This window comes from Boleophthalmus pectinirostris, unplaced genomic scaffold (genome assembly GCF_026225935.1).
Source record: "Boleophthalmus pectinirostris isolate CB_2022bp ecotype Guang Dong unplaced genomic scaffold, ASM2622593v1 HiC_scaffold_15, whole genome shotgun sequence".
NCBI classification, from domain to species: Eukaryota; Metazoa; Chordata; class Actinopteri; order Gobiiformes; family Gobiidae; genus Boleophthalmus; species Boleophthalmus pectinirostris.
In genome coordinates, this window is record NW_026571070.1 from 5,355,950 (window position 1) to 5,381,898 (window position 25,949).

General features: G+C 39.6%; 1 protein-coding gene across 1 annotated transcript in view; it reads left to right on the forward strand.

Annotated features, from left to right (window-relative positions):
* Positions 1–25,949, forward strand: part of LOC110161169 (cadherin-10-like) — a 130,851-nt gene that overhangs the window by 68,267 nt on the left and 36,635 nt on the right. The window contains 2 exon segments of the mRNA XM_020925882.2: positions 6,021–6,274; positions 24,783–24,919. Coding sequence (XP_020781541.1) covers positions 6,021–6,274; positions 24,783–24,919 — 391 coding nt within the window.

Consider the following 25,949-nt stretch of genomic DNA (forward strand, 5'->3'; position numbering starts at 1 on the left):
AAAGTCGTCATTAAGGGTTCAGGGGGGTCGTCAAATGTCGTCTTCATGGGGGAAAGAGTTAATGTGATTTTAGTATAGATACCTGCTCAAATAAGTGTCTAGCTTCGATACTATAGTTTTAGTATCGATTAGTATCTGATTTTTTATCTTTTTGACAGCCCTATATCCACTCTCAGTAACTTCTGTTGGTATTTCTTGCTGCTAATTGCGTGCATTGTGTTTTATAGAGCGGTGCCAGGCAGTGCTAGCAGCCAGGTCGCTAATTAAGAATGAATAGGCAATCAGAGGCTGCTTGAGAGAAGTGACATGTTTTCACACATCGCCACGGAAACAGACGCTATAGTGTTAGTGGAGAGATCCCTCTGGAGTGGCTCTGATGCTTTTCATTTTCACCAAACAAAACAAACACAGCAGTTAGTTAATATGAAGACTTTAACAGCCCACGAGTATTGGCGCATTAAGTGAAGCTAGGCATTGTTGACGGCACGAGAAGAAGAAGTTACAATTCCAACAATTTATTTTCTGGCGCTGGGGCCGCCGCCTACTTTTATGTATGTATTTGCAAGAAATGTTCCACAGTATGACATTAAAATAAACATATGTAGCTTGGGTTTAATAACTTTAGGGTGTTTTTTTTTTTTTTTTCAAGAATGCGTAGAATCCCTCAGTCATCCAAGTAGAATCACCTAGTGCCTCCGCTCAATTTAATTTCTCTCCAGCGACTAGGTCAGGAATCAGAATATGCAAAAAGTCCCGGAAGTTGTAGACCAATCAGCGAAGAGGTGTGAAGCCATAACGTCAAACTCAAGCGTCTGTCTGGGTCCCTTTTGTGGAACAGCACAACAGTAAACAAAACGGCCGAGATGGATGTAGACGAAGACAGACATTCTGTGTTGGCGACGATTCCCGAGATCGAGGATTTAAAGCCGGAACAAAGAGAATGTTTGGTGAATTTTATCAAGGGGAAAGACGTTATTGCCCTTCTTCCTACGGGATTTGGCACATTACATATGTCACAACTAAACAGCAGAGATTGGTTAAATTAAAAAAGTACCCACCTACCGTCGAGCGAACGAATCGTAATGCTGCGAGGTCTGACGGTTTCCACAAAGTGAAACGTCTGATGAATCAGGTTAGTAGAATCCGTGGCAAAGGAGAAATGGAACACCTGGAAAACCTCTTGTATTACAACTAGGGATGTAACGATATCCAAATCTCTCGGTACGATATTATCATGATATACATCTCGATATTTTGAAGAGGCTGATAGAATTGTAGATATGACACTTTTTTTGCTTTTAAAATACCTTGACAAGATTTTGGTGTGAATTATTTCCATCATAATCCCAAGAATTAAAGTAAACAACATGGTTTTCCATTGTCTGCACTGAAATGAATCATGGGATATGTAGTTCCCAATGTTTATAAGCTGTTGCTACTATAAAACCATGCATATAAGCAAAGGAACTTGTGATTTGATATATTGTGACAGCCCACGGTATTATTGTGAGACTTTTGACGACTCGACATAACGATATTTTGGTTATTGTTACATCCTTAATTACAACATATCACAAGGTGGAACCGAGTGTTTTCTGTCTGAGAGAATAACTCAGCCTAAACATGCAGCGTTTGTGCGTTAAACATGTGTTCAGGTCTCTTTGTGATGAGCAAACAACATTTTAACAGAAAATTAGAAAATAACACAATATGGTCCTGATAGCTTAAAATGTCTCCATGAAGAAAAATAATGCCCTATCATGGATAATTTTAGGCAAAGCAATAAAATCACACTGTAAACCCAAATAAGTTACCAGAATGATGAACTTAAAAGTCACATATTTGCAGTTAATAACAAAAAAAAAAACAAACAATACAAATTAAATAAAATAATACATTTAGTCCATGTGCATTTCAGACCATTTACCTTGATCTAATTATTATGTTGTTTGATTGCAATTTGTTTTGTTATGATAGATTTTAGTACTTCGTCGGTGAAGCGCTTTGAAATTATATTGTTTTTTAGCATGTACAGTATAGTTTATTTTTAAATCATACCTATTTTAAAACAATAGAAATAACAAGAGTTTATCATTCTCGGCATTTAATTACTTAATTCTTCTAAGTTATACCTCATCTATTTTTTTGAGTTACGTTCACTTATACTCACAATCGTTCCATTAATTAAAAAAAATATATATACATGTAGTTAAAATTACTCAAAAAGAAGAACATGTTACAGCAACTTGACATAATTAAGTCAGTAGGATATTTCTAAAACTTTGAGTAAACACAACTCAACAAAACAAACGTGTCAGAAATTACGTATCTTATCTTTAACAATATATTACAGACCACATTTAAAGTTTAAACATGTTTTAGACTCGTCCTGTGAACATTTTTGTTTAGTTGAGTTTTCCATTCTGTAAAAGAGTCTCTCAATCCAAGACACCAAACGAAGAAGAAGAAGAAGAAGAAAAAAAAAAAGTAAGTTACGAAAAAGCAATTTCCACTTAGATGTTTTAAAGTGGCGAATTTGTTTGGTAAAAATGCATTTCCTTTCAGTGGAAATTGGAGTGGTTTGAATACAGCCAGCAAAACATTTTACATTTTACATTGCACTGCAGAACTATACGACAAAACGGGAGCGGGAAGTGTTCATAAAACGACTGAAAAACTCGCTTTTCACATTGTGGGAATAAAACTGGACAGATGAATTATTGTCAGACATGATTAAACACATCAAAATGAAACATACCGAGTTAAAAGTTTCTGAATTTAAGTCAGTTCAGCTCACCTCAAGAACTACTTTTTTGTCAAATATCTTACTTTATTTTATTTTCAACCTGGTAAACAATGTCTCCAAGTTTTTTTTTGCTTTATATTATTCTATCTTTCTATTTAAAATGTACAAGTTTTATCATAACATCCAATATAATCAGATTTATTTACTGTATATAGCACGTTTTATGAACATGACAGTTTCCGAAGTGCTGCACAGACAAATTAATACAATAAAAGACAGTCAATCATAAATTAAAACAATAAATAAAAAAGGGTTAAAATGCATAAAGCTAAAATTATATATTTTTTTTAATGAATGAGCTCAAATTTCAAATCAAAAGTGGGTCATAAAACGAGATGTAAAACCAGGACAAAATAAGCTCTAAGCCAGGTCTAAACCAGAACTGAACCAGGTCTAAACCAGGTCTAAACCAGAACTGAACCAGGTCTAAACCAGGTCTAAACCAGAACTGAACCAGGTCTAAACCAGGGTCTAAAAAACCAGAAACTGAACCAGGACTAAACCAGAACTGAACCAGGTCTAAATCAGGTCTAAACCAGAACTGACTAAACCAGATCTAAACCAGGACTAAACCAAGACTAAAAGACTAAACCAGGTCTAAACCAGAACTGAACCAGGGATAAACCAGGACTAACCCAGAACTGAACCAGGACTAAAACAGGTCTAAACCAGGATTAAACCAGAACTGAACCAGGCCTAAACCAGGTCTAAACCAATACTGACTAAACCAGGTCAAAACCAGGACTAAACCAGGACTAAACCAGAACTAAACCAGGTCTAAACCAGGTCTAAACCAAAAATAAATCAGGTCTAAACCAAGACTAAACCAAGGACTAAACCAGTTCTAAACCAGGTCTAAACCAGGACTAAACCAAGACTAAACCGAGACTAAACCAGGTCTAAACCAGGACTAATCTTGGACTTGAGAGCGAGAGAGAGAACCCTGAAGTCCGTGGAGCAGGGTGTCTGCAAAGACAGCACTCAGTCAGTCATGGTTTAGTCCTGGTTTAGTCCTGGTTTAGTCCTGGTTTAGACCTGGTTCAGTCAGTCCCTCATGTCTCAGTCCTGCACATTTCATGAGCCTAAGCAGTTTGTTTTCACCGTTGCCAATCGCTGCGGTTTGACATTTAAATTGTAGCTTTTTTATATTTGTTTTGTTTTTTTAAAATCTCACGTCGGGAAAAGTGGGTGGACGCGAACCCCCTCGTCCAACGCCCACCGCACTGTCTCACTCTCTGCCCGTCCCTAATCCTCATAAAACATATCTGTACTAGGGCGAGACACATTTTCTTCAAATACACAGAAAAAAAAAAAGAAAAAAAAGAATCTGGTTCAGACTCTTAAGTTTCATTTGAGACAGAAGATGAACTTTGGTGGCTTTTCTGAACTAAAAGTGTGGAAAATCTCATCTAACTTTCAGCAGGAGGTTAATTTTAGGCACAGTTGGACTTGTCTGGCCCAGTTCTCTAAACCACAGCGAGCTTCAATAAAACAAGAGTACAACTTATGACCTGACATGCTCCCGCTCACAGCGCCATCGCTCACTAAAGACAAGACCAGTCTGTCTCCACATCCAATAACATCTGCTCTGTGGTTTTTACTAAAGTACTGGAGGTCTCGCTGAGTTCGGGCGTTTGTTTCAGAGAGGAGACGTAGAAAAGGCGCGGTGTGGTTACGTTTTGTAATTTGGCAGCTTTGCATAATTTGAATGGATTTCCACACATTTACAACAATTAATACTAGTGCTTTTTACTGTGTTTTTTTTCTTTTTTACAGATTTGTTAGATTCTAGCCGGTACTTCCTCTGTTTCTCGTTGCGTTTCAATACTGTTTACTGCAAATTATAACGCAACATTTATGGGTTGATGGGTGAAATTATCTCAATTAGGAGAGTTACTGAGAAAAAAAATGTGACTCGATATCACTTTTACTCACTGTAGGAAATAGAAATTAAATAAATAAATAAATAAAATAAAGATAACAATTTGTTTTTGTTTTTTTTCAATTTTCAGTTTTGTGTCTAAATGAATACTGGAAAAAAAAAAAACGGATTACGGCCGCATACGAACTGATCCAGGAATGATCCCAGGACTAAACCAAGATTAAACCAGGTCTAAACTAGTACTGAACCAGGACTAAACTGACTAAACTACATCTAAACTAGAACTGAACTTGGAATAAACCAGGTCTAAACCAGGTCTAAAGGCCAGGTCTAAACCAGGACTAAAACTAAACCAGGATCTAAACCAGGTCTAAACCAGCCGGGTCTAAACCAGGACTAAACCAGGACTAAACCAGATCTAAACCAGGTCTAAAGGCAGGATTAAACCAGGTCCAATAAACCAGATCTAAACCAGGTCTAAACCAGGACTAAACCAGGTCTAAACCAGGACTACACCAGATCTAAACCAGGTCTAAACCAGGATTAAACCAGGTCTAAACCAGGTCTAAACCAGTTCTAAACTAGTCTCAGTCCCTGTCTCAGTCCTGGTCTCAGTCCTGGTCTGGTCCCGGTCTCAGTCCCGAACGAATCGTTATCAGTTTTTTTCATTTTGGTTTTGGAGACAAATAATGAAGAAAATTGTTCTTTTTTTTTTCATTTTCTTTTTTTTTTTTTTTGGTTTTATTTTGAAAAACGAATGAATGAACGAATGATACACGGATTTGTTTTCAATGGCAAATTTTTAGATGTTAAACCCTGTTGTCCCCTTCCCCCTCACCTGTGCCCTCTGGTCTTCTTCTGTCAGGCCAAAGCTGTCACACTCTCAGACAGCAGTAACATAGGCAGCATCTAGTGGTCATATGTGAGAATACAACCATTTATTTACAAACGGCAGCTTTAATGCGGCATATTTTGACACTTGCACTCTGAAATCTCCACATTCTGGAACAAATATCTCTCTTATCTTATTGAACTACTTTCAAAAGGTCTAAAAATAAATAAATAAATAAATAAAACTCAAATAAAATGATCAAAACGTGGGGCACATGAGGTGTTTTTTGTAGATGGGGCAGATGCTTTAACGGTTCAGTTTTGGTATTGTTATTTCCGTTGAATATTTTCGATACGTTCCGTTCTGTTGTTGTTCTTGTACTTTGGCGTTGCAACACTGAAATCTCCACAAAATACTGTCTGTTTTATCTTACATAACTACTTTCCAAAACGACCACAAGTTCAAAACCACGGTGTTTTTTTTGTTTGTTGTTGTTGCAGAGACTGGACTACGAGACGAAGCGCGATTACGAGTTCCGCGTGGAGGTGAAGAACACGTACCTGGACATGCGCTTCATCCAGGGGGTGGAGTTTAAGGACTACGCCACGGTGAGGGTGACGGTGGAGGACGTGGACGAGCCCCCCGTGTTCATGAGGAGCCCCTACGTCATCGAGGTGCACGAGGACACGGCGTCCGGCAGCTCCGTGGGCGTGGTCTCCGCCAGGGACCCCGACGCGGAGAACAAACCTGTCAAGTGAGTACGAAACACACTTAATATTTCAATTAGTGCCGTCATGCGATTAAAAAAATTGAGAGATTAATTAATTATGATCTGTAATTAATTAATCTAATTAATCTAATTTTAATCTCACCTAAAAATTGCTGAGAAAAGCCTTCAATTTGAGGTATTTTCATTTAAATTCATTATTACATTATTGTGGCAGATCAAAAGACTGATATAGAACAAAAAAAGTGACTTTATAAAGTCATTTATTGTTTAACAAATCTCTCCAAATTGGCTGTTGAGCCCAAGTCTCCATGAATAAGAAACTGTTTGCTGTAAAGTAGCAAAGACGAGGAAATCTGAACATAATAACTTTTGTTTACTTAAAGACAATAAAAAGTCCAGTCTTTCCTTAACCATATTAAAAATATTATTGATAGAGAAATGTTTTATATATGAGATCACTGGTTTTAGTCCTTGTTTTAGTCCTGGTTTAGACCTGCTTAAGTCCAACTTTAGTCCTAGTTTAGTCCTGGAATGGGCTTGTCCTGGTTTTAGTCCTGGTGTTAGTTCCGGTTTAGTCCTGGTTCAGTCCTGGTTTAAACCTGGTTTAGACCTGGTTTTAGTTCTGGTTTTAGTTCTGGTTTAGTCCTGTTTAGTCCTGGTTTAGACCTGGTTTAGTCCTGGACTGGGTTAGTCCTAGTTTTAGTCTTGGTGTTAGTTCTGGTTTAGAGGCGCACAGGAGGAAGCGCAGTTTACGCAGCGTACGCGAGAAAACACGATCCACACGCGGCTCACGGGATCAGGTCAGTGTCCACGCAGTAACTACGGAAGGAAACGTGGTCCGCGCGTTCTCAGGTTAATGACGATGATGAAGGTGTGTGTTTGTGTGTGTTTGTGTTTGTGTTTGTGTGTGTGTGTGTGTGTTTGTTTGTGTTTGTGTTTGTGTGTGTTGTGTGTGTTTGTGTTTGTGTTTGTGTTTGTGTGTGTTTGTGTGCGTGTCCCCTCATGTGGCAGGTCACTATAGGACAGTAGTGCAGACATCATGAGCCTATGCAGGTTGTTTTCACCAGTGACATTTAAGTTGTAGGCGATTTTATATTTGTTATTTTCTTTTATATTTCACTTCGGGAGAATAATTTCCAAGACACGAATGTGTTTTTCCCTGTGCACTGCTGCTCTCTGTTCTACTGGCTCTTCCACCTCGTCCATTGTGCGACTGACGCCGCGAACGTGAACATGACGTTTGCATCGCTCTTACTGCGCGCGTTTTGTGTGGGTTTCCGGCAATGAGTGGAATTACCGAAATAAAAAAAATTATAAATATGTTTTTTGTGTGTGTTGTTGTCCCAACAACACATAAAAACAGGTTTTATAATAAAGCAAATCGCATACAGAAACACTAAAGTTAGAGATTAAAAATGAGATTAACGCGATTAAAAAACATAACGCGCTAAATATGACTGTAATTAATTAATGGCAATTAACGCGATAATCTGACACCCCTAATTTCAATATCTGGTTGCAATATAATCTTTTTTTTTTTTTTGAGTAAATTAAAAGTATATGTGAAAACAAAATAAAATAAATCTAGTTGTTTAATTCAAATTGAAGAGTTAATTTGCAAAAACAGATAAGTGCCATTTGAAAAAGTCATCGGACGCTCTTAGTATAGTGATATTTTTAAAAGCCAAATGTATTTTAGTGGAATTGAAATATTATTCTAACCGTTCTGTGTTATCGTATTTCTGGAAGATGGTAATGAAATTAAAAGAAAAGAAAAAAAATGTGGCAACTTTTCAAAACAGATATCAGTTTTTGCTTGTGCTCTTCATTTATTTGGATTTGGGAGTCTTGAACAAAAGGTCTGGGTTCGGACTGCGAACTGTAAGGAAGGTCGAAATAGTGCATGAGAGAGATCACTAGATTACTGAAACATGCACGGATGGCATCTAAAACCTCTTCAGACATGTTTTTGATGAAGGAATGACGTTAAAACATGTTAGAAATCTTTTTATTGTTGTTTATCGCTACATGCGTTATTGGTCTCAGATCATTTGGATGCATTTACTTTGTGTGTCTGTGTGTTTAGGGCTGGGGAATTAATCAAATTTTTGTCAAACCGTGATCCAGCTGTTTCAAAATCTCAATGGTCAACTTGGTTTTTTGTTTTTTTTTAATGGAGAGTCTACAGTCAATCCTCTGTCAGTGTTTTTTTAACAAAGTCATTGTGTCAGATCTGGCAACGCAGTGGTCCTGGTCCTGGATGGGGTATGGTGGGGTAAATGGAGTAAAGGGGTGGATGAGGTATGTTGGGGTAAATGGAGTAAAGGGGTGGAAGGGGTATGGTGGGGTAAATGGAGTAAAGGGGTGGAAGGGGTAATTGGTGGGGTAAATGGAGTAAGGGGTGGATGGGGTATGGTGAATGGGTAAATGGTAAGGGGATGGGGGGTATGGTGGGGTAAATGGAGTAAAGGGGTGGATGGGGTATGGTGGGGTAAATGGAGTAAAGGGGTGGAAGGGGTATGGTGGGGTAAATGGAGTAAAGGGGTGGGGTATGGGGTATGGTGGGGTAAATGGTAAAGGGGTAAAGGGGTGGAAGGGGTATGGTGGGGTAAATGGTAGGGGGGTAAAGGGGTGGAAGGGGTATGGTGGGGTAAATGGAGTAAAGGGGTGGAAGGGGTATGGTGGGGTAAATGGAGTAAAGGGGTGGATGGGGTATGGTGGGGTAAATGGAATAAAGGGGTGGAAGGGGTATGGTGGGGTAAATGGAGTAAAGGGGTGGAAGGGGTATGGTGGGGTAAATGGAGTAAAGGGGTGGATGGGGTATGGTGGGGTAAATGGAAGTAAAGGGGTGGAGGGGTAATGGTGGGGGTAAATGGAGTAAAGGGGTGGATGGGGTATGGTGGGGTAAATGGAGTAAAGGGGTGGAAGGGGTATGGTGGGGTAAATGGAGTAAAGGGGTGGAAGGGGTATGGTGGGTAAATGGAGTAAAGGGGTGGAAGGGGTATGGGTGGGGGTAAATGGAAGTAAAGGGGTGGAAAGGGGTATGGTGGGGTAAATGGAGTAAAGGGGTGGAAGGGGTATGGTGGGGTAAATGGAGTAAAGGGGTGGAAGGGGTATGGTGGGGTAAATGGAGTAAAGGGGTGGATGGGGTATGGTGGGGTAAATGGAGTAAAGGGGTGGAAGGGGTATGGTGGGGTAAATGGAGTAAAGGGGTGGATGGGGTATGGTGGGGTAAATGGAGTAAAGGGGTGGATGGGGTATGGTGGGGTAAATGGAGTAAAGGGGTGGAAGGGGTATGGTGGGGTAAATGGAGTAAAGGGGTGGATGGGGTATGGTGGGGTAAATGGAGTAAAGGGGTGGAAGGGGTATGGTGGGGTAAATGGAGTAAAGGGGTGGATGGGGTATGGTGGGGTAAATGGAGTAAAGGGGTGGAAGGGGTATGGTGGGGTAAATGGAGTAAAGGGGTGGAAGGGGTATGGTGGGGTAAATGGAGTAAAGGGGTGGAAAGGGGTATGGTGGGGTAAATGGAGTAAAGGGTGGGATGAGGGGTATGGTGGGGTAAATGGAATAAAGGGGTGGAAGGGGTATGGTGGGGTAAATGGAGTAAAGGGGTGGAAGGGGTATGGTGGGGTAAATGGAGTAAAGGGGTGGGTGGAAGGGGTATGGTGGGGTAAATGGAGTAAAGGGGATGGATGGGGGTATGGGTGGGGATAAATGGAGTAAAGGGTGGAAGGGGTATGGTGGGGTAAATGGAGTAAAGGGGTGGATGGGGTATGGTGGGGTAAATGGAAGTAAAGGGGTGGAAGGGGTATGGATGGGGGTAAATGGAAGTAAAGGGGTGGAAGGGGTATGGTGGGTAAATGGAGTAAAGGGGTGGAAGGGGTATGGTGGGGGGGTAAATGGGGTAAAGGGGTGGATGGGGTATGGTGGGGTAAATGGAGTAAAGGGTGGAAGGGGGTATGGTGGGGTAAATGGAGTAAAGGGGTGGAATGGGGTATGGTGGGGTAAATGGAGTAAAGGGGTGGAAGGGGTATGGTGGGGTAAATGGAGTAAAGGGGTGGATGGGGTATGGTGGGGTAAATGGAGTAAAGGGGTGGATGGGGTAGATTTTGTCGATGGTATACAGTAGAGTAGACAGGGTAGATGGGGGCAGGTGTTTACGAGCTGATTTAAAATCAGAAACCAATAATAACAAATTTAAAAGTGAATTAAAATTATTGTATGTTTCCAATCAAAATGTAGAGTTTATCTGTAGGGCAAAGGAGAAATTCAATTTGTCAAGTGGACAAAAGTTTATTTGGTTGAAAACGTTTGAAAACAGCTCATCCAAGCTGATTCTTCAGTCATTGAAGAAGCAGCTTGCTTCATTATTTGTCTCCAAAACCAAAATGAAAAAAAAGGATAATGATTCATTTTTTTCAGCTTTCAGTTTTGTGTTTAAATGAATAATGGGGAAAAAAAAAAAAAAAAAACAAAAAAAAAAACGGAGGATAACGGCTGTTTCCCATTTCTGTGATTTAAACTGCAATGCCAAACTTTTGTGCCACGTATGGACTAAACCAGGACTAAACCAGAACTAAAACAGGACTTAAACAGGACTAAACCAGGTCTAAACCAGGACTGAACCTGGACTGAACAGGACTGAACAAGGTCTAAACCAGGACTGAACCAAGACTAAAACAGAACTAAACCAGGTCTAAACCAGGACTTAAACAGGCCTGGTTTAGACCTGGTCAGTTCGTAGGCGGTGCAAAAGTCTGGCATCACAGTTTAAGTCACAGAAACTGGAAACGGTGATTATCTGTTTGTTTTTTTGGTTTTTGTTTTTTTTCCAGTATTCATTTAAGACACAAAATCAAAAACTGTACTTTTTTTTTTTTTGGTTTTAGAGACAAATAATAAAGACAATATTTGTATTTTCTTTTTTCTTATTTTTGTTTTTATTTTGAAAAGCACATGAACGAATGACACACGGATTATTAACCAACACTAGGAAAATATTTCAGTTATTATTATTATTTTTTTTTTTCCACATTACCTCACCTTGCCTTTATGTAAGCACAGTACCGTAAGCAGCAAAGGCAAAAAATAAAAATAAAGTCACATATTTATGGATTTCCTTTGGTAAAAACCGACATTGACAAAGAGCAAAGAGACAAAGATCTAGCAAAGCAATTTAGTCGTGAGCAGAAGTGGAAAGAGAGATTCAAGTCAGATTATGTCAAAAGCGTTCCATCTCAACAGGCCTGATGTGAAGTAATACCACTTTGAAATCTTACAAATTCATTTCTACCACTTCGTATGAAAAACAATCTCCTTCAAAAACCCCGAACTTTATCTAATGGGAAGCGTCTCTTTGTTTTGTGCCGTCTCCGTCCTTAATTACACTGCGGCTAAATCAATACAAACAGCGAGCGCGCGAGAATACCGGCTCCGCTCTTATCGGCTCGCAAATGAAAAGTGTGCAAACCTAATCCATCAAAGGAGCAAGGCATCATGGGAGCTTCAGGGTTTCGGGGATGCTCGCCGTCTGGAGCGGCGGAAGAGGAGCGTCCGCCGTTCAGTTTTGCGATGCGGAGGACTAATCAAGGACTAAACCAGGACTAAATCAGGACTGATCAAGGACTAAACCAGGACTAAATCAGGACCTAAACTGGAGCTAAAACCAGGTCTAAACCAGGTCTAACCCAGGACCTAAACTGGAGCTAAAACCAGGTCTAAACCAGGACTAAACCAGGTCTAAACCAGGTCTAACCCAGAACTAAAATCAGGATTAAACCAGAGCTAAAATCAGGTCTAAACCAGGACTAAACCAGGTCTAAACCAGGTCTAACCCAGAACTAAAACCAGGACTAAACCAGAGCTAAAATCAGGGCTAAACCAGGACTAAACCAGGTCTAAACCAGGTCTAACCCAGAACTAAAACCAGGACTAAACCAGAGCTAAAATCAGTGCTAAAACCAGGACTAAATCAGGACTAAAATCAGGTCTAAACCAGGAATAAACCCGGGCTAAACCAGAGCTAAAAGCAGGACTAAACCAGGACTAAAATCAGGACTAAACCAGGACTAAATCAGGTCTAAAACCAGAACTAAACCAGAACTAAACCAGGACTAAACCAGGTCTAAACCAGGACTAAGCCGAGGCTAAACCAAAGTGAAAACCAGGACTAAAATAAAAATAAACCAGGTCTAAACCAGGACTAAACCAGGTCTAAACCAGGTTTAAACCAGGACTGAAAAACCATAAACCAAAAACCATACCACGGAGTTCAGTGACATTTGATAAAAAATGAAAATCCTGACCTCACTCCGACAATCAGACGTCAATGTCGGAGTGGAGGTATGTCGGACATCCACTGATGTCATGAAGCGGTAGTTTTCAAATGAACTCCTACCTTTTACTTTTAGTTCAGTAGAGATTGGGAATTCCAAGAGCTGAAATCCTCCAAATATTTCTAGTGAAGGTGTATGGAGTTTAAAAACACAGTGGAGCCCTTCCTGTATTACCACATGACATCACAAGGTGGACCAGTGTTTTATTTATTTATTCATTTTTTGTTTTGTTTTGTTTTTAGAGAGAACTGAGCTAAACATGCAGGATTTCTGTGTTAAAAAATGTGCGAATGAAAAAAAACACAACTCTGGGTCTGTTTGCGATGAAGAAAATAACATTATAACTTAAAAAAAAAAAAGCGTAACACGGACACTTTAAAGATGCTCTGTGGAACCTTTCTGGTCGTGGGTCTGAGCTATGCCACCTTTTTACGTTTTTTTTTTTTTTAGTGTAACTTTAAGAAACAATAAAAAAAGTAATACAAAACGCAATATCTGAAATGCAGAAAAAAAAAAAAAAAAAAAAAAAGACTATAGTACGGAAGCCGAGAGGGGTCACAATAAACGCTGCAACAAATAAAAATGCGACAACACAACAAAAAGCCACAACACACCAAAAAAAGTCACAACGGAAATGACCGCGGGACTCTATTTTAATGCAAACGCCGCAGCAAATACAAACGCCACAACACAAACGAAAATACCGCAACGCATTAAAAAGCCACAACGGAAGTGACCGCGGGACTCTATTTTCCGACGGACCGATCAAGCGGCAAGTGAAGAAGAAGAACTACAACGTGAAACGAATAATGATAAAAGAATAAATTACTTTTACTTACGTTTCCAACTTCTCTGTTCCTTTACTTTTCACCTTGTCCCGTGGTCACTTCCGTTGTGGCTTTTTGATGTGTTGTGGCTTTTTTTGGTTTGTTGTGGCTTTTTAATGTGTTGTGGCTTTTTAATGTGTTGTGGCTTTTTTTGGTTTGTTGTGGCTTTTTCTTGTGTTGTGGCTTTTTGATGTGTTGTGGCTTTTTAATGTGTTGTGGCTTTTTAATGTGTTGTGGCTTTTTAATGCGTTGTGGATTTTTTTGGTTTGTTGTGGCTTTTTGTTGTGTTGTGGCTTTTTAATGTGTTGTGGCTTTTTAATGTGTTGTGGAATTTTTTGGTTTGTTGTGGCTTTTTGTTGTGTTGTGGCTTTTTTGTTATGTTGTGGCTTTTTTGTTGTGTTGTGGCTTTTTTTGTTGTGTTGTGGCTTTTTTGTTTTTGGTTTGTCATGGCTTTTTGTTGTGTTGTGGCTTTTTTTGTGTGTTGTGGCTTTTTTTGGTTTGTTGTGGCTTTTTGTTGTGTTGTGGCTTTTTTTTTGGTGTGTTGTGTTGTTTTTTTGTTGTGTTGTGGCTTTTTTTGTTGTGTTGTGGCTTTTTTTGGTTTGTTGTGGCTTTTTGTTGTGTTGTGGCTTTTTTTTGTTGTGTTGTGGCTTTTTTTTGGTGTGTTGTGGCTTTTTTTGGTGTGTTGTGGCTTTTTTGTTGTTGTGGCTTTTTTGTTTGTTGTGGCTTTTTGTTTGTTGTGGCTTTTTTTGGTGTGTTGTGGCTTTTTTTGGTTTGTTGTGGCTTTTTTGTGTTTTGTGGCTTTTTTTGGTGTGTTGTGGCTTTTTTTGGTGTGTTGTGGCTTTTTGTTGTGTTGTCTCGGCTTCCGTACCATAGGGCATAATTGACTTTTATGCTTTACATGGGCTTAAATTCTCTGAGTCGACTTCAGCTTCCGATTCGTAAAAGTGGTTTTGGATATTTTACCTGGATTAGGAAAAAGAAAAAAAAAAAAAAGAATTTGCACAGAATTATGTAAAATCAGAGTAAAATGAACATGGATCCGTCTCTGCCCAAATGACATAATCCCAGAGAAGCAGCGCTCTCATTCAGAGTGTGAGTGTGAGTCATTTTGTCAGATCTGGCAACGCACTGGTGCTGGTCCCACATGCAGAACTCGACTGTCTCCAGCTCCAGGGGCAAACGGGGTAAAAGGGCATGGTGGGGTAAATGGGGCAGATGGAGTAGATGGGGTATAGGGGCAGACAGGATAAATGGGGCAGATGGACTGGGTAATGTAGACAAGAGTGGGGTAGGTGGAGTAGATTTTGTAGATGGTTCTAGATTCTGTACATGGGGTAGATGGGGCAGATGGGGCAGATGGAGTAGGTAATGTAGACAGGGTGGGGTATATAGAGTAAGTGGGGTAAATGGGATAGGTGGGGTAGAGTTTGTAGATAATATATAGTGGGGTAGATAGGATACATCGGGGCAGATGCTGGAGATGGGGCAGATGGAGTAGATAATGTAGATGGGGTAGGTGGGGCAAATGGGGCAGATGGGGTAGGTAAGGTAGACAGGGTGGGGTATATAGAGTAGGTGGGGTAAATGGGATAGGTGGGGTAGAGTTTGTAGATAATATATAGTGGGGTAGATAGGATACATCGGGGCAGATGCTGGAGATGGGGCAGATGTTCTAGATTCTGTAGATGGGGTAGATATTGTAGATGGGGCAGAAACTGGAGACAGGGTAGATGTGGTAGGTGGGGTAAATGATTAGTAATGTAGACAGTGATGGAGTAGATGGTCGGTGGGGTAAATGGAGTAGATGGGGCAGGTGGGGTAGATTGTGTAGATGGTATATAGTGGGGCAGACAGGATAGATGGGGCAGATGTTGGAGATGGGGCGGGTGAGGTAGATGGAGTGGGTAGGGCAAACGGGGCAGATGTTCTAGATGGAGAAGATGGAGTAGAGGGGGCAGATGTTGGAGACATGGTAGATGTGGTAGCTGGGGTATGGTGGGGTAAATGGGGCAGATGTTTGAGATTCTGTAGACAGGGTAGATGTTGTAGATGGGGCAGATATTGGAGATGAGGCAGCTGGGGTAGGTAGGTGGGGTATGGTGGGGTAAATGGGGCAGATGTTCTAGATGTTGAAGATGGAGTAGATGGGTAGATGTCATAGATAGGCAGATGTTGGAGATGGGGCAGATATTGGAGGCAGGGTAGATGTGGTAGGTGGGGTATGGTGGGGTAAATATCTTGGATAAGGCAGACGTTGGAGATGGGGTACGGTGAGCGGCGATAGTGGGGTAGGCAGGTAGGTGGGGTATAGTGGGGTAGATGCGGGCCACGAGGTAGATGGGGTAGGTAGGAAAGGATCGATGGGGCAGACGCTGTAGATGTAGGTTTTGTAGGGCAAATACAAAGGTAGGTAAGGTAGGTAGATCATATGGAGTAGGTGGGGCAGATGTCGCGGATGGGGCAGTTGTCGCAGATGGGGCAGATGGGGGTAAATGGATTAGGTGGGGTACATGTAGTAGTTTTTGTCGATGACACGGACGAGGAACAGCGAGGTTGGTGAAGAACTGTGGGGTAGATGTTGGCGTAGGTAGGACACATGGGGCATTGTGGGGTAGATGGGGCAGATGTCGGAGATGGGGCAGATGGAAGTAGACAGAAGTGGTGAGATACATGGAGTAGTTTTTGTAGATGAGACAGACGAGGAACGGTGACATAGTTGAGGTATCACAGCTTAGGTGTTGGCGTAGGTAGGACATATTGGGCATTTGTGGGGTATTTGAGGGGGCAGATGGGGCGGATGGAGGTAGACGGAGGACGCGAGTTTATACATGGGGTAGTTTTTGTAGATGAGACAGACGGGAAACAGTGAAGTAGTCGAGGTATTGCGGTGTAAATATTGGCGTAGGTAGGACATATGGGGTATTTGTGGAGTATTTGTGGGCAGATGGGGCAGATGTTGCATATTCAAATCCAGTGTAAATATCGGCGGTGACGGTGACAAATGAGCAGCAGCTGGAGGCCTGTGTCATCGCCGTGACAACAGGGAGCAAAGGAGCGACGTGAGCTCGGAGATACAGAGTGATGGAGTGAACCAGCGCGACATTCATCACACAGATATTTGTTATTAAATGTACTACAAGCTCCCGTATTATGATTTATGTAGTGTTTTAAAGCCCCACGGTGTAACTTTTCTTTCAGTTTATCGTTGTATGCGATTTTGCCAAATACTGTGTCAAATTTCATTCAAGATAAACCAGGATGAAAATAGGACTAAACCAGGACTAAACCAGGGATAAACCAGGATTTAACCAGGACTAATCCAGGACTGAACCAGGAAGAAAATAGGACTAAACCAGGACTAATCCAGGACTGAATCAGGCCTGAACTAGGATTCAACTAGGATGAAAACAGGACTAAACCCGGACTAAACCATGACTAAATCAGGACTAAACCAAAACTAAAACCAGGACTGAACCTGGACTAAACCAAAACTAAAACCAGGTCTAAACCAAAACTAAACCAGGACTAAACCAGAGCTGAACCAGGACTGAACCAGGACTGAACCAGGACTGAACCAGGACTGAACCAGAATGAACATAGGACTAAACCCGGACTAAACCAGGACTAAACCAGGACTGAACCAGGACTGAACCAGGACTGAACCAGGACTGAACCAGGACTAAACCAGGCTTAAACCGGGATTTAACCAGGACCAAACCAGGACCAAACCAGGCCTAAACCAGGACTAAATCAGGTTTAATCCAGGATGAAAAGAGGACTAAACCAGGACTAAACCAGGACTAAACTAGGGCTGAACCGGAACTGAACCAGGAGTGAACTAGGCCTAAACCAGGATTAAACCAGAACTGAACCAGGACAAAACCAGGACTAATCCAGGCCTAAACCAGGACTAAACCTGGACAAGGAAAATTTTATATTTTAGGAAAAAACCTCTGACGCCTAAAGGCTTAACTAGACATGTAGGTGACGTCACAGCTCAGATCTGTGGAGAACAGAGTGTGATTTTTCTGTTTTTTGAGTCCATGGAGACGTGATATTGCATGTAATGTTCCATGGAGACCAAGATATAGATCAGATCTGTGGAGAGGGAAGCCCAAATCAGAATGTTTTCAATGCAGTAATACAAAATAAAATAAAACTTTGAACTTTAATCGAGTAAATGTCATGTAGAGAGCTTTAATGCCACACTTTGGGACATTCCAGGCAAAGAAATAAGATCTCCGTCGTCGAGGCAAACAGGCGTCTGACCCCACATCAAAAAAAGTGACTTACTGCACCTTTAAAATACCACGTTTGATCCGAGCGTGCACAATGTCACGGCGCCCACTGATATTTTTGACTTTCCGCTCGTCTCCGCACGACGCGTTCACTCGAGTCAGGATTTTCTAGCGTTTTATCCAAATGTGACGATGACAAACGATCTGTCGCCAGGGGCCTGTGTGGTTGCTCTGACAACAGGGAGCGGAGGAGCGACGTGAGCGGAGATAGAGAGTGATGGAGAGGAGGAGAGCTACCCTTCATCAGAAAGAGGAGAGTGGTACAATATGGCAGAGCAGTAGGTTCGGGCGGCGGGGGGTTTCATTCAGGCCCGTGTCCCTCATCTCACGTATTTAGAGAAGGTCAAAATCGTTAAGTGATGCCATATGAATTATAAAAAGTGAGATTAGAAAACAAAAAAGGATGGAAATTTGTTTTACATAGTCCTGCATATTTACAAGTATTTTTATTTTTTATTTTTTGTTAGTTTTTTTTTTTTTTTTTTTTTTTGCCTTTATTAAAATAAAAATAAATACAATAATAATAATAATAATAATAATAATAATAATAATAATAATAATAAACAATAGTCAATCCAAAAATGTTAAAATAAATTAATTAATAAATTGATTAAAATATTACAGAAAAGGAATGAATACAATAAATAAATAAATGAATAAATAAATAAGTAAATACATAAATAAGTAAATAAATACATAAATATATACATAAATCAATAAAAATTACATATAAAAATTAAAAACAAATTAAATTTAATTAAACTTTAAATATTATTTGAAAGTGGGACATTATCACTCTCTTGTCTGAAAACAAGCAATTTAAATACTAATAATAATAAAAAATCTATAAATCTATTTAAAATATAAAAAAATATAGATGGAGGAGGTGGAGTAATATGCATTTTAATATCCATTGTCCATTTAATAAAATAAATACAAAGGCAATAAATAAATAAATAAACTAATAAATAAATAAATAAAAGAAAAGAAAATGCAATAGTCAGTCCAAAATGTTAAAATAAACAGATACAAATATTACAAAAAATGAAAAAAAGAATAAATAAATAAAAATACTAATACAATGAAAATCCACAAATAAAATGTAATTAAAATTAAAATAATATTGCCTGAAAACAACCTTTTTTAAAATATTAACAAAATAATTATGCATAAAGAACAGCGTGACTGGTCTAACGGGTCTCCACACTTCAAACTCCGTCCTTTCAGCCAGATGTTTGTGCTCAGAAACACCTGGATGCATTACGGGCAGTCTTGTGTGATGTCATGTAGTACTTGAAATCGCAGCGACCACTGTAGGCAGCACACACTCAGTTTTTGACCAGAAAACTGCTAAAACACACAATTTAGACGTAAAACTAAAGTGGATTTAGTGTTTAATTGAATGAATTTGAACAGATGCAAGATAAAGGCATACTCTCATTTAGAAAAGTTACATAGTGCAGCTTTAAATACATACATATGAAAATGCGGAGTTTATAATGGTAAATCTGTAAAAGTTTTGCGTTTCAGCCAGTCCACCTGCAGTTTTAGTCCCGGGTGTGAGTGAGACAGAGCCTTAGAGTGGACATTTGGACACTCGAGGACACTAGAAGTCAAATCCCTCAGAAGAGCCATCATTACCGCCCATTTAACCAAACAGTCTCGAAGCGGCCAACATAAGAACTGACACAAGTGCCTAAAGCTGTCCCTGAAGTTTCTCAAGTGATTAAACTTCAGAACCGAGAACCATTCACACACTCCCCACCTGCTTTCAACGCCGCAGCTCAACAACTGCACATTTAGGCTGTTTAAACGCCCTCCAGACCAGTTTGTCCCTCGTATTTGAGCAACGTTTTTCAGCACAGATGTCGGTAAATGTGTTTATCGGAGAATCAGGAGGTGCACTGTTAAAATGCTAGTTGTTTGTTACTACGTATACGTCGCACGAGCAGATTTTGAGGTCAAACTGTGTCAGCTAAACAAAAATAAATACATAAAAGTGCGTCCGGGGATCAGGAAGTACACTGTTAGCATGCTAGTTGTTTGTCTATACAGATTATTATTATGTGTAAGCAACTCCTAACGTCAAAACTAAATCCACTATATAAGAAAAGAAACATGTTAATTGCCTGATGTGAAATATGTTTAGTGTGTGAAAATCAGGAAGTGCACTGTTAACATGCTAGTTGTTTATTAGTACAGATATGTTCCTGCTGTTGTCGTTGCGGTTGCTTAAGCAGCTCTTAAGGTCAAAATAAGACTGCTACATAAAAACAAATAAAGGTGTTCATGGTCAAAGAATCAGGATGTGCACTGTTAACATGCTAGTTGTTTATTCTCTACAGAGTTGTTGTTGCTGTTGCTCTTGCTGTTGTTTAAGCAGGTCTTAAGGTCAAAATAAGTCTGCGAGTTAAAAATAAATAAAGGTGTTTATTGTCAAAGAATCAGGACGTGCACTGTTAACATGCTAGTTGAGTGTATATATATATATATATATATATATATATATATATATATATATATTATTTTTTTTTTTTTTTTTTATATTTTTTTTTTATAAAAGAAAAAAGAAAGAAATAAGTGTGTAGAACTGTTCTCCCCTACAAAAAAAAAAAAAAAAATAATCATTAACTCTCCAGAGTGTGAAACTGAAAAAAATGACTTTAAAGTTTCTGTTTTGTCCAGACAAAAGTATAACAGGTCAGGCTCCCAAAATTTGACAGTTAGTTGCTCTAATGAAGAAATATTTGTATGCGAAAAATCTTGAACTCAAAATTGCCCTTTGACTCTTATTTTTCAGTTCCCGTTCTCTGATTTTGTATCATGAGACAAAAATAAGGAGTCGTGCAAAGACAAAAAGCAGAAACTGACATGATCATTATTATTTGCTTGATTTGATTATGTTGTTTGAAATGATACAGAAGAGCTTTGGATTTCCTGTTTAGTGCTGATCAGGATCGTGCAGCGACACTTACACAGTTAAACAGTTTGACACAAGTGACTCTGCAGTATAGTGTGTACAGTATGAATAAATACACCAAATACTTTCATGTTAAAGATAATTTAAGTATATTTGAATACAAAGGTTTATTTATTGAATGTGTTAAGACTCTGTGCAAAGGTCGCAACAAAAAGAAAAAGGCGAGAGGTTGGATTTTAAAATACAATAATGAACTAAATCACAAACAAAACACACACTGTTTCTGCCTTTTGCTTTTGCACGAAAACTTATTTTTGACTCATGATGCAAAAGCAGAGAACAGGAACTGACAAATAAAGGTCAAAGGTCAATTTTGAGCTCAATATTTTTCACGATATTTATTCACATGATAAACGAGATCTCAAAAACAAACAAAATGACTAATTTTCTTTAAAAAGAAAAAAAAAAAAAAAAAAAACCCAACAACTTAAAAACCGAGAATAATGAATTGGACTGTTAGCATGCTAGTTGTTTGTCTATACCACGGGTGTCAAACTCAAATTCACAGAGGCCAAAATTAAAAACTAGGATTAAGTCGTGGGCCAAACTAAATATTTATTGAAACATTTCAACAACGTCTGCATGTTTTCTCTTCTTTGGAGATATGTAATGTTAAACCTTTTCTTATTAAAATAAATGCTTAATTATAGTTTTGCTTAAACGCTGAATCCAGAATAAGGAAAATATAAAATAATAACAACATTTTAAATAAATAATGTCTCTATAGTCTATCTGTAGCCAGCAGGCAGCTCTAAGGCTACGTTCAGACTGCAGGGCTTAATGCTCAATTCTGATTTTTTTGTGAAATCTGATGTTTTTGTGAGGTTGTTCACATTTCCAATTAAATGTGACCTGTATGTGATCTCCACTGTGAAGAGTAAACGTCCCGAAAGTGTCCCGCATGTGCACTGGAGACACGACGACGTCAACCGCAGCGAGCGTGCTCTGTGTTTACGGAAGTTGTCCAAACATGGACGCGAGCACCTGGAGATTTTAAAGTTCCTCTCGCCAGAACATGAACAACTTACTTGTTGTAAGGAGGAGATTGAGAAGGACGAGGTTTTTGGTCGTGGCGTTTTGTGGGACAGTCCGTTGAAAGGAACATGTGGATGCGGAGACGTAGCCGAGAGTGGTGAGTGGTGATGTGCTTCGCTTCAGTGACACGGAGTTCATTAACAATTTTCGCCGACTTCAGCGCAGAATAGTGACGTTTGTGTCTTGTTGATAACGTGTAGGTGGGATAAATGCACTTTGGCCGTTCACACGGAAGTCACATGTCAAAAGATCAGATATGTATCGGTTTCAGGAGCACATATCCAAGTGTCCTGGGTCGCATTAGAAAAAATCGGATCTGATCATTAAAAGATCGGATACAGGTCACATAGAAGCCAAAAAATCAGATTTGGGTCACTTCAGGCTGCAGTCTGAACGCAGCCTTATACATATTTGATCTCGTGGGCCAAATATAATTATATCGTGGGCCAAATTTGGTCCCCGGGCCTGAGTTTGACATGTCTGGTCTATACCAATATTATGTATCAGCAGCTCTTGAGGTCAAAATAAGTCTACTACATATATATGAAAAAAAGAAATAAATGTATAGCAGCGTTTATTTTCCAGTAATCAGGAAGCGCACGGTTATCCTTCTCGCTGTTGTCCGGCTCAGTTCAGTTTTCACATTTTAAGGAAGTAAAAATCAGGTACAGCTCCTTTAAATCTCAACGCTTCTGGCAACAGGCAAAAACACATGTCGCTCCATCCACTTGTCCATCAAGATTTCACAATATTTACGCATAATTTGTAGCAACGAGAAATTAATTAAACCGAAAACGCCCATTAAACTGTCAAAGGAGAAGCCCGGCACTGTAAACATGTATTTTTCAGTGGTAAACATTAGTTGCTTTGGGATTTAGTCAATTATGAAGCCGGTCCAAAATGTGCAGTACTGACTCAGAGGTTCTGTCTCAGTGGGATTACGACAGGACCCTTTAAGCTGGAAATGGCAGGGTCAGACCGGCTAATTTGGGAGTCTACTTAATTTGTTGTACGCTGCATTTTTCAAACTTCTGGTTCAAAATGTGGTGAAAGTGCAGTTTGGATTTACACGGCTTTAATTATTTTTGTCATACTCGACGGCTTGAACAGGGGCGGACAAGGCAAACTTTTATTTTTAATAGTTGTTGCCGTCGGGTTTTTAGATGACGTCATAACACTTTATAAGGGATAAGCGGAATTAAGAGTTATAAAAAGGTAAAGAAGAGATAGAGAGAGACAACATAACTTCATAAAATCTGAAAATAACTTAATAATTAGTCAGAGCGGCTGATGTAACCAAAGAGTCGTGTCGGAGATTTAAATTACAGCTTAATGTTGATCAAATGTAATAACGTTCATTCACAGTTGCGTAAATTGCGCGTCCAAAAGTGCTTCAAGTAGCTTCTTAATTTAACTTGATTACTTTTTATTTCTAAATTTAAATGCGACTCTGTGAATGATAGATGCGTTTCTGCCAGCTCAGTCGTTGTTATCTTGGCATATATCAGAGGTATAATACTCCCTACAACCGAATCGAGGCAAGGTTGGACTGTGACTGTGATCAAACTGGACTGGACTAAAATTTTAAGGTTTAAGGTAATTGGATTTGTAGTTACAACTCTAGTCTCATGTCTCTTCTTACGCATTACCACTATTTTTTCTACGACAGTGACACTTATAATTGGAATTATCGATTAAACAAATAATCGTTTTCATCCTACTATTGTCTGTTACCGTATTTTCCACACTATAGGATGTGCTCATAAGCCTCCAACCCCATCAAAAAAACGGCTGCGCGTCCCACAAACCGGAGCGCCCTATACACGAATTCACTCGGGTGTCCCAGCACGACTTCAGTAAACTACAAAGCCACACCACCCGCAGCGCACGCAAACACACACGGAGCAGACGGCGACCGCACGGCGATAAACACCCACAGACACAATCATCGCTCCACGCCGACGAGGAACAGAACGGAGGAACAAACCGAAAAAGCGAGCGCAATGTGCCACTTCTAGGCACAACTGAACAACTGAGTCACCGCGAACACGCCGAAAATCCAGCGGTTCCAGACAGCACCCTCCCTACACGCCACAACTGAACAAAGCCCAGAGTCACCGTGAACAAAGTCCCACTCACCCATCCAACTGTTGTGTTTCCTTTAAAGTCCGGTGCAGTTTATTTGTGAAAAAAGGTTCGGAAATAGACCATTTAATGACAGTGAGCCTTATAATCCAGAGCGCCTTATTGTGCGGAAAATATGGTACTTTTTGTTATTACTCTGCATCAGACTGGAACATATTTCTAGTGTAATATTTGATAGGGGTGTAACTTTACAAAAATCACAGTTCAGTACGTACCTTGGTTTTAAGGTCACGGTTCGGTTCATTTTTGGCACAGTATGAGAACAAAATGCAAAACCTTTTGTATGTCTATAAAACCAACAATTTGTTTTACATTATACAAACGATAAAATAAATGCAAAGTGTTGCTTAGTAATACTAATAAGTTAAATAAAATATTCTCAAATAAGCAACAAATGTATGAAATATTATAAAAAAAATGTATTCCTTGTAAACAGTAAACAAAACTTTTCAGAAACTAAAGTGCAGTACTCACAGTTCCAGCATGAAGTTTTACTCGAGTTGTCCACATTGTCTGCAGTAAGTGCAAATCTGCTGCAGTTACAATTTCAATAGGTGGAGGGACGTAGTCAAAGCAGGGGGGCAATTGTTGTCGAGGTGGCCGCTCTAACTATAAAGCACTGCGAGAAACACTGACCCCAATCACGGACGAGTCCCCTCATGAATATTAAAGGTTCGACACAAATACATGTGCCGTTACACCCTTAGTATTTGGTATTATTAGTGGACAGATAGTGTGAAGTAGTCATGTCACTGCCAGTGCTTCCTCAGAATGTTTAATGAGACCAAATGGAAGTTATGTCCATTGTTTATTATGTGGTTGTTTTGAATGTGTTACTGGGGAATTTGAGCTTTTGGTACAATGTGATTCAACTATAAATGAAGTAAAACTGAACTGTGCTCTTCTCCTCAGATACTCCATAGACCGACACACAGACCTGGAGAGACTGTTCAACATCGACTCGTCAAACGGAACCATCATCACGCTGAAGAACCTGGACCGAGAGATGTCCAAGTGGCACAACATCTCCGTGGTGGCCACCGAAATCAGTGAGTCCATGAAAACACTCTGTACTCCTCTCAAACGATGTTAAAATGTTCAAAACGGTTTTACAAGTTGGGTTCCCTTAACACTAACGTCACGACATTGTAGAATCCTTATCTATACATTGCAGTCACATTGCACTGGGGATGTTCTACATGTATCTCTATGGTGGAATGTTTGTCACATTCCACCATATGTTGCCATAGTGATGCAATGCACATATGAGCAAATAGTGTCAAAAAAAATTTCAACAGTCTGAAAGCTCTGAAAAATGTTGGTTTGGTAAGGTTGGTCCTCTTTACCTTTTGGTCCTGTTTTTTTGTTTTTTTTTGTTTAGTTTTTTTCAGTATGGCTCTTTCTTTGGTATTTTTTGTTAAATATTATTATTGTTTATTATTTAATTTGTTGTGTTGATGTCTGTCTGGTTGTTGAAGACTGTTATATCACAGAGACTATGAATAAAAGAATAAAAAAAAGAGGTAACAAAAAATGGATTTACACAACTTCAGGAGTTTAGATCAATACAATGTTTAGGAGTTTGATTTTCAACAAAAAATGTAAGAGTAACTAAATTAGCATTTGATTGCAAAGTCATTTGAGGGGTCTTTTTTTAACTGCAAAAATCAGGACACCTCCTGTAGTTCCAACTAAACTTCCTTGCAGATCAGATTGTGTTAAAATTAAACTCAGATTAAAGTCCAACAAACCTCAGATCAGAGGTGGGATCAAATCGTTCTTTCACGAGTCTCAAGTAAGTTTCAAGTTTTTGACCTTAAGTCCGAGTCAAGTCCCAAGTCGTCTGCTTTGAGCTTCAAGTCATTTCAAGATTTGTTGACCCTGTTTATAGTTAATATCTTGGTAATTACTGGGACTATCCACGTGAAACAAAAACTGGCACAAAGTTCAGTGTCTTCTCTATCACTGTAAATCAGGGGTGCTCAATACGTCGATCGCGATCTACCAGTCGATCGCCAAGGTCGTGTGGGTAGATCGCCGTGTCTCGTCTTGGACTCGCGTTTAGACTCGGTCTTGTCT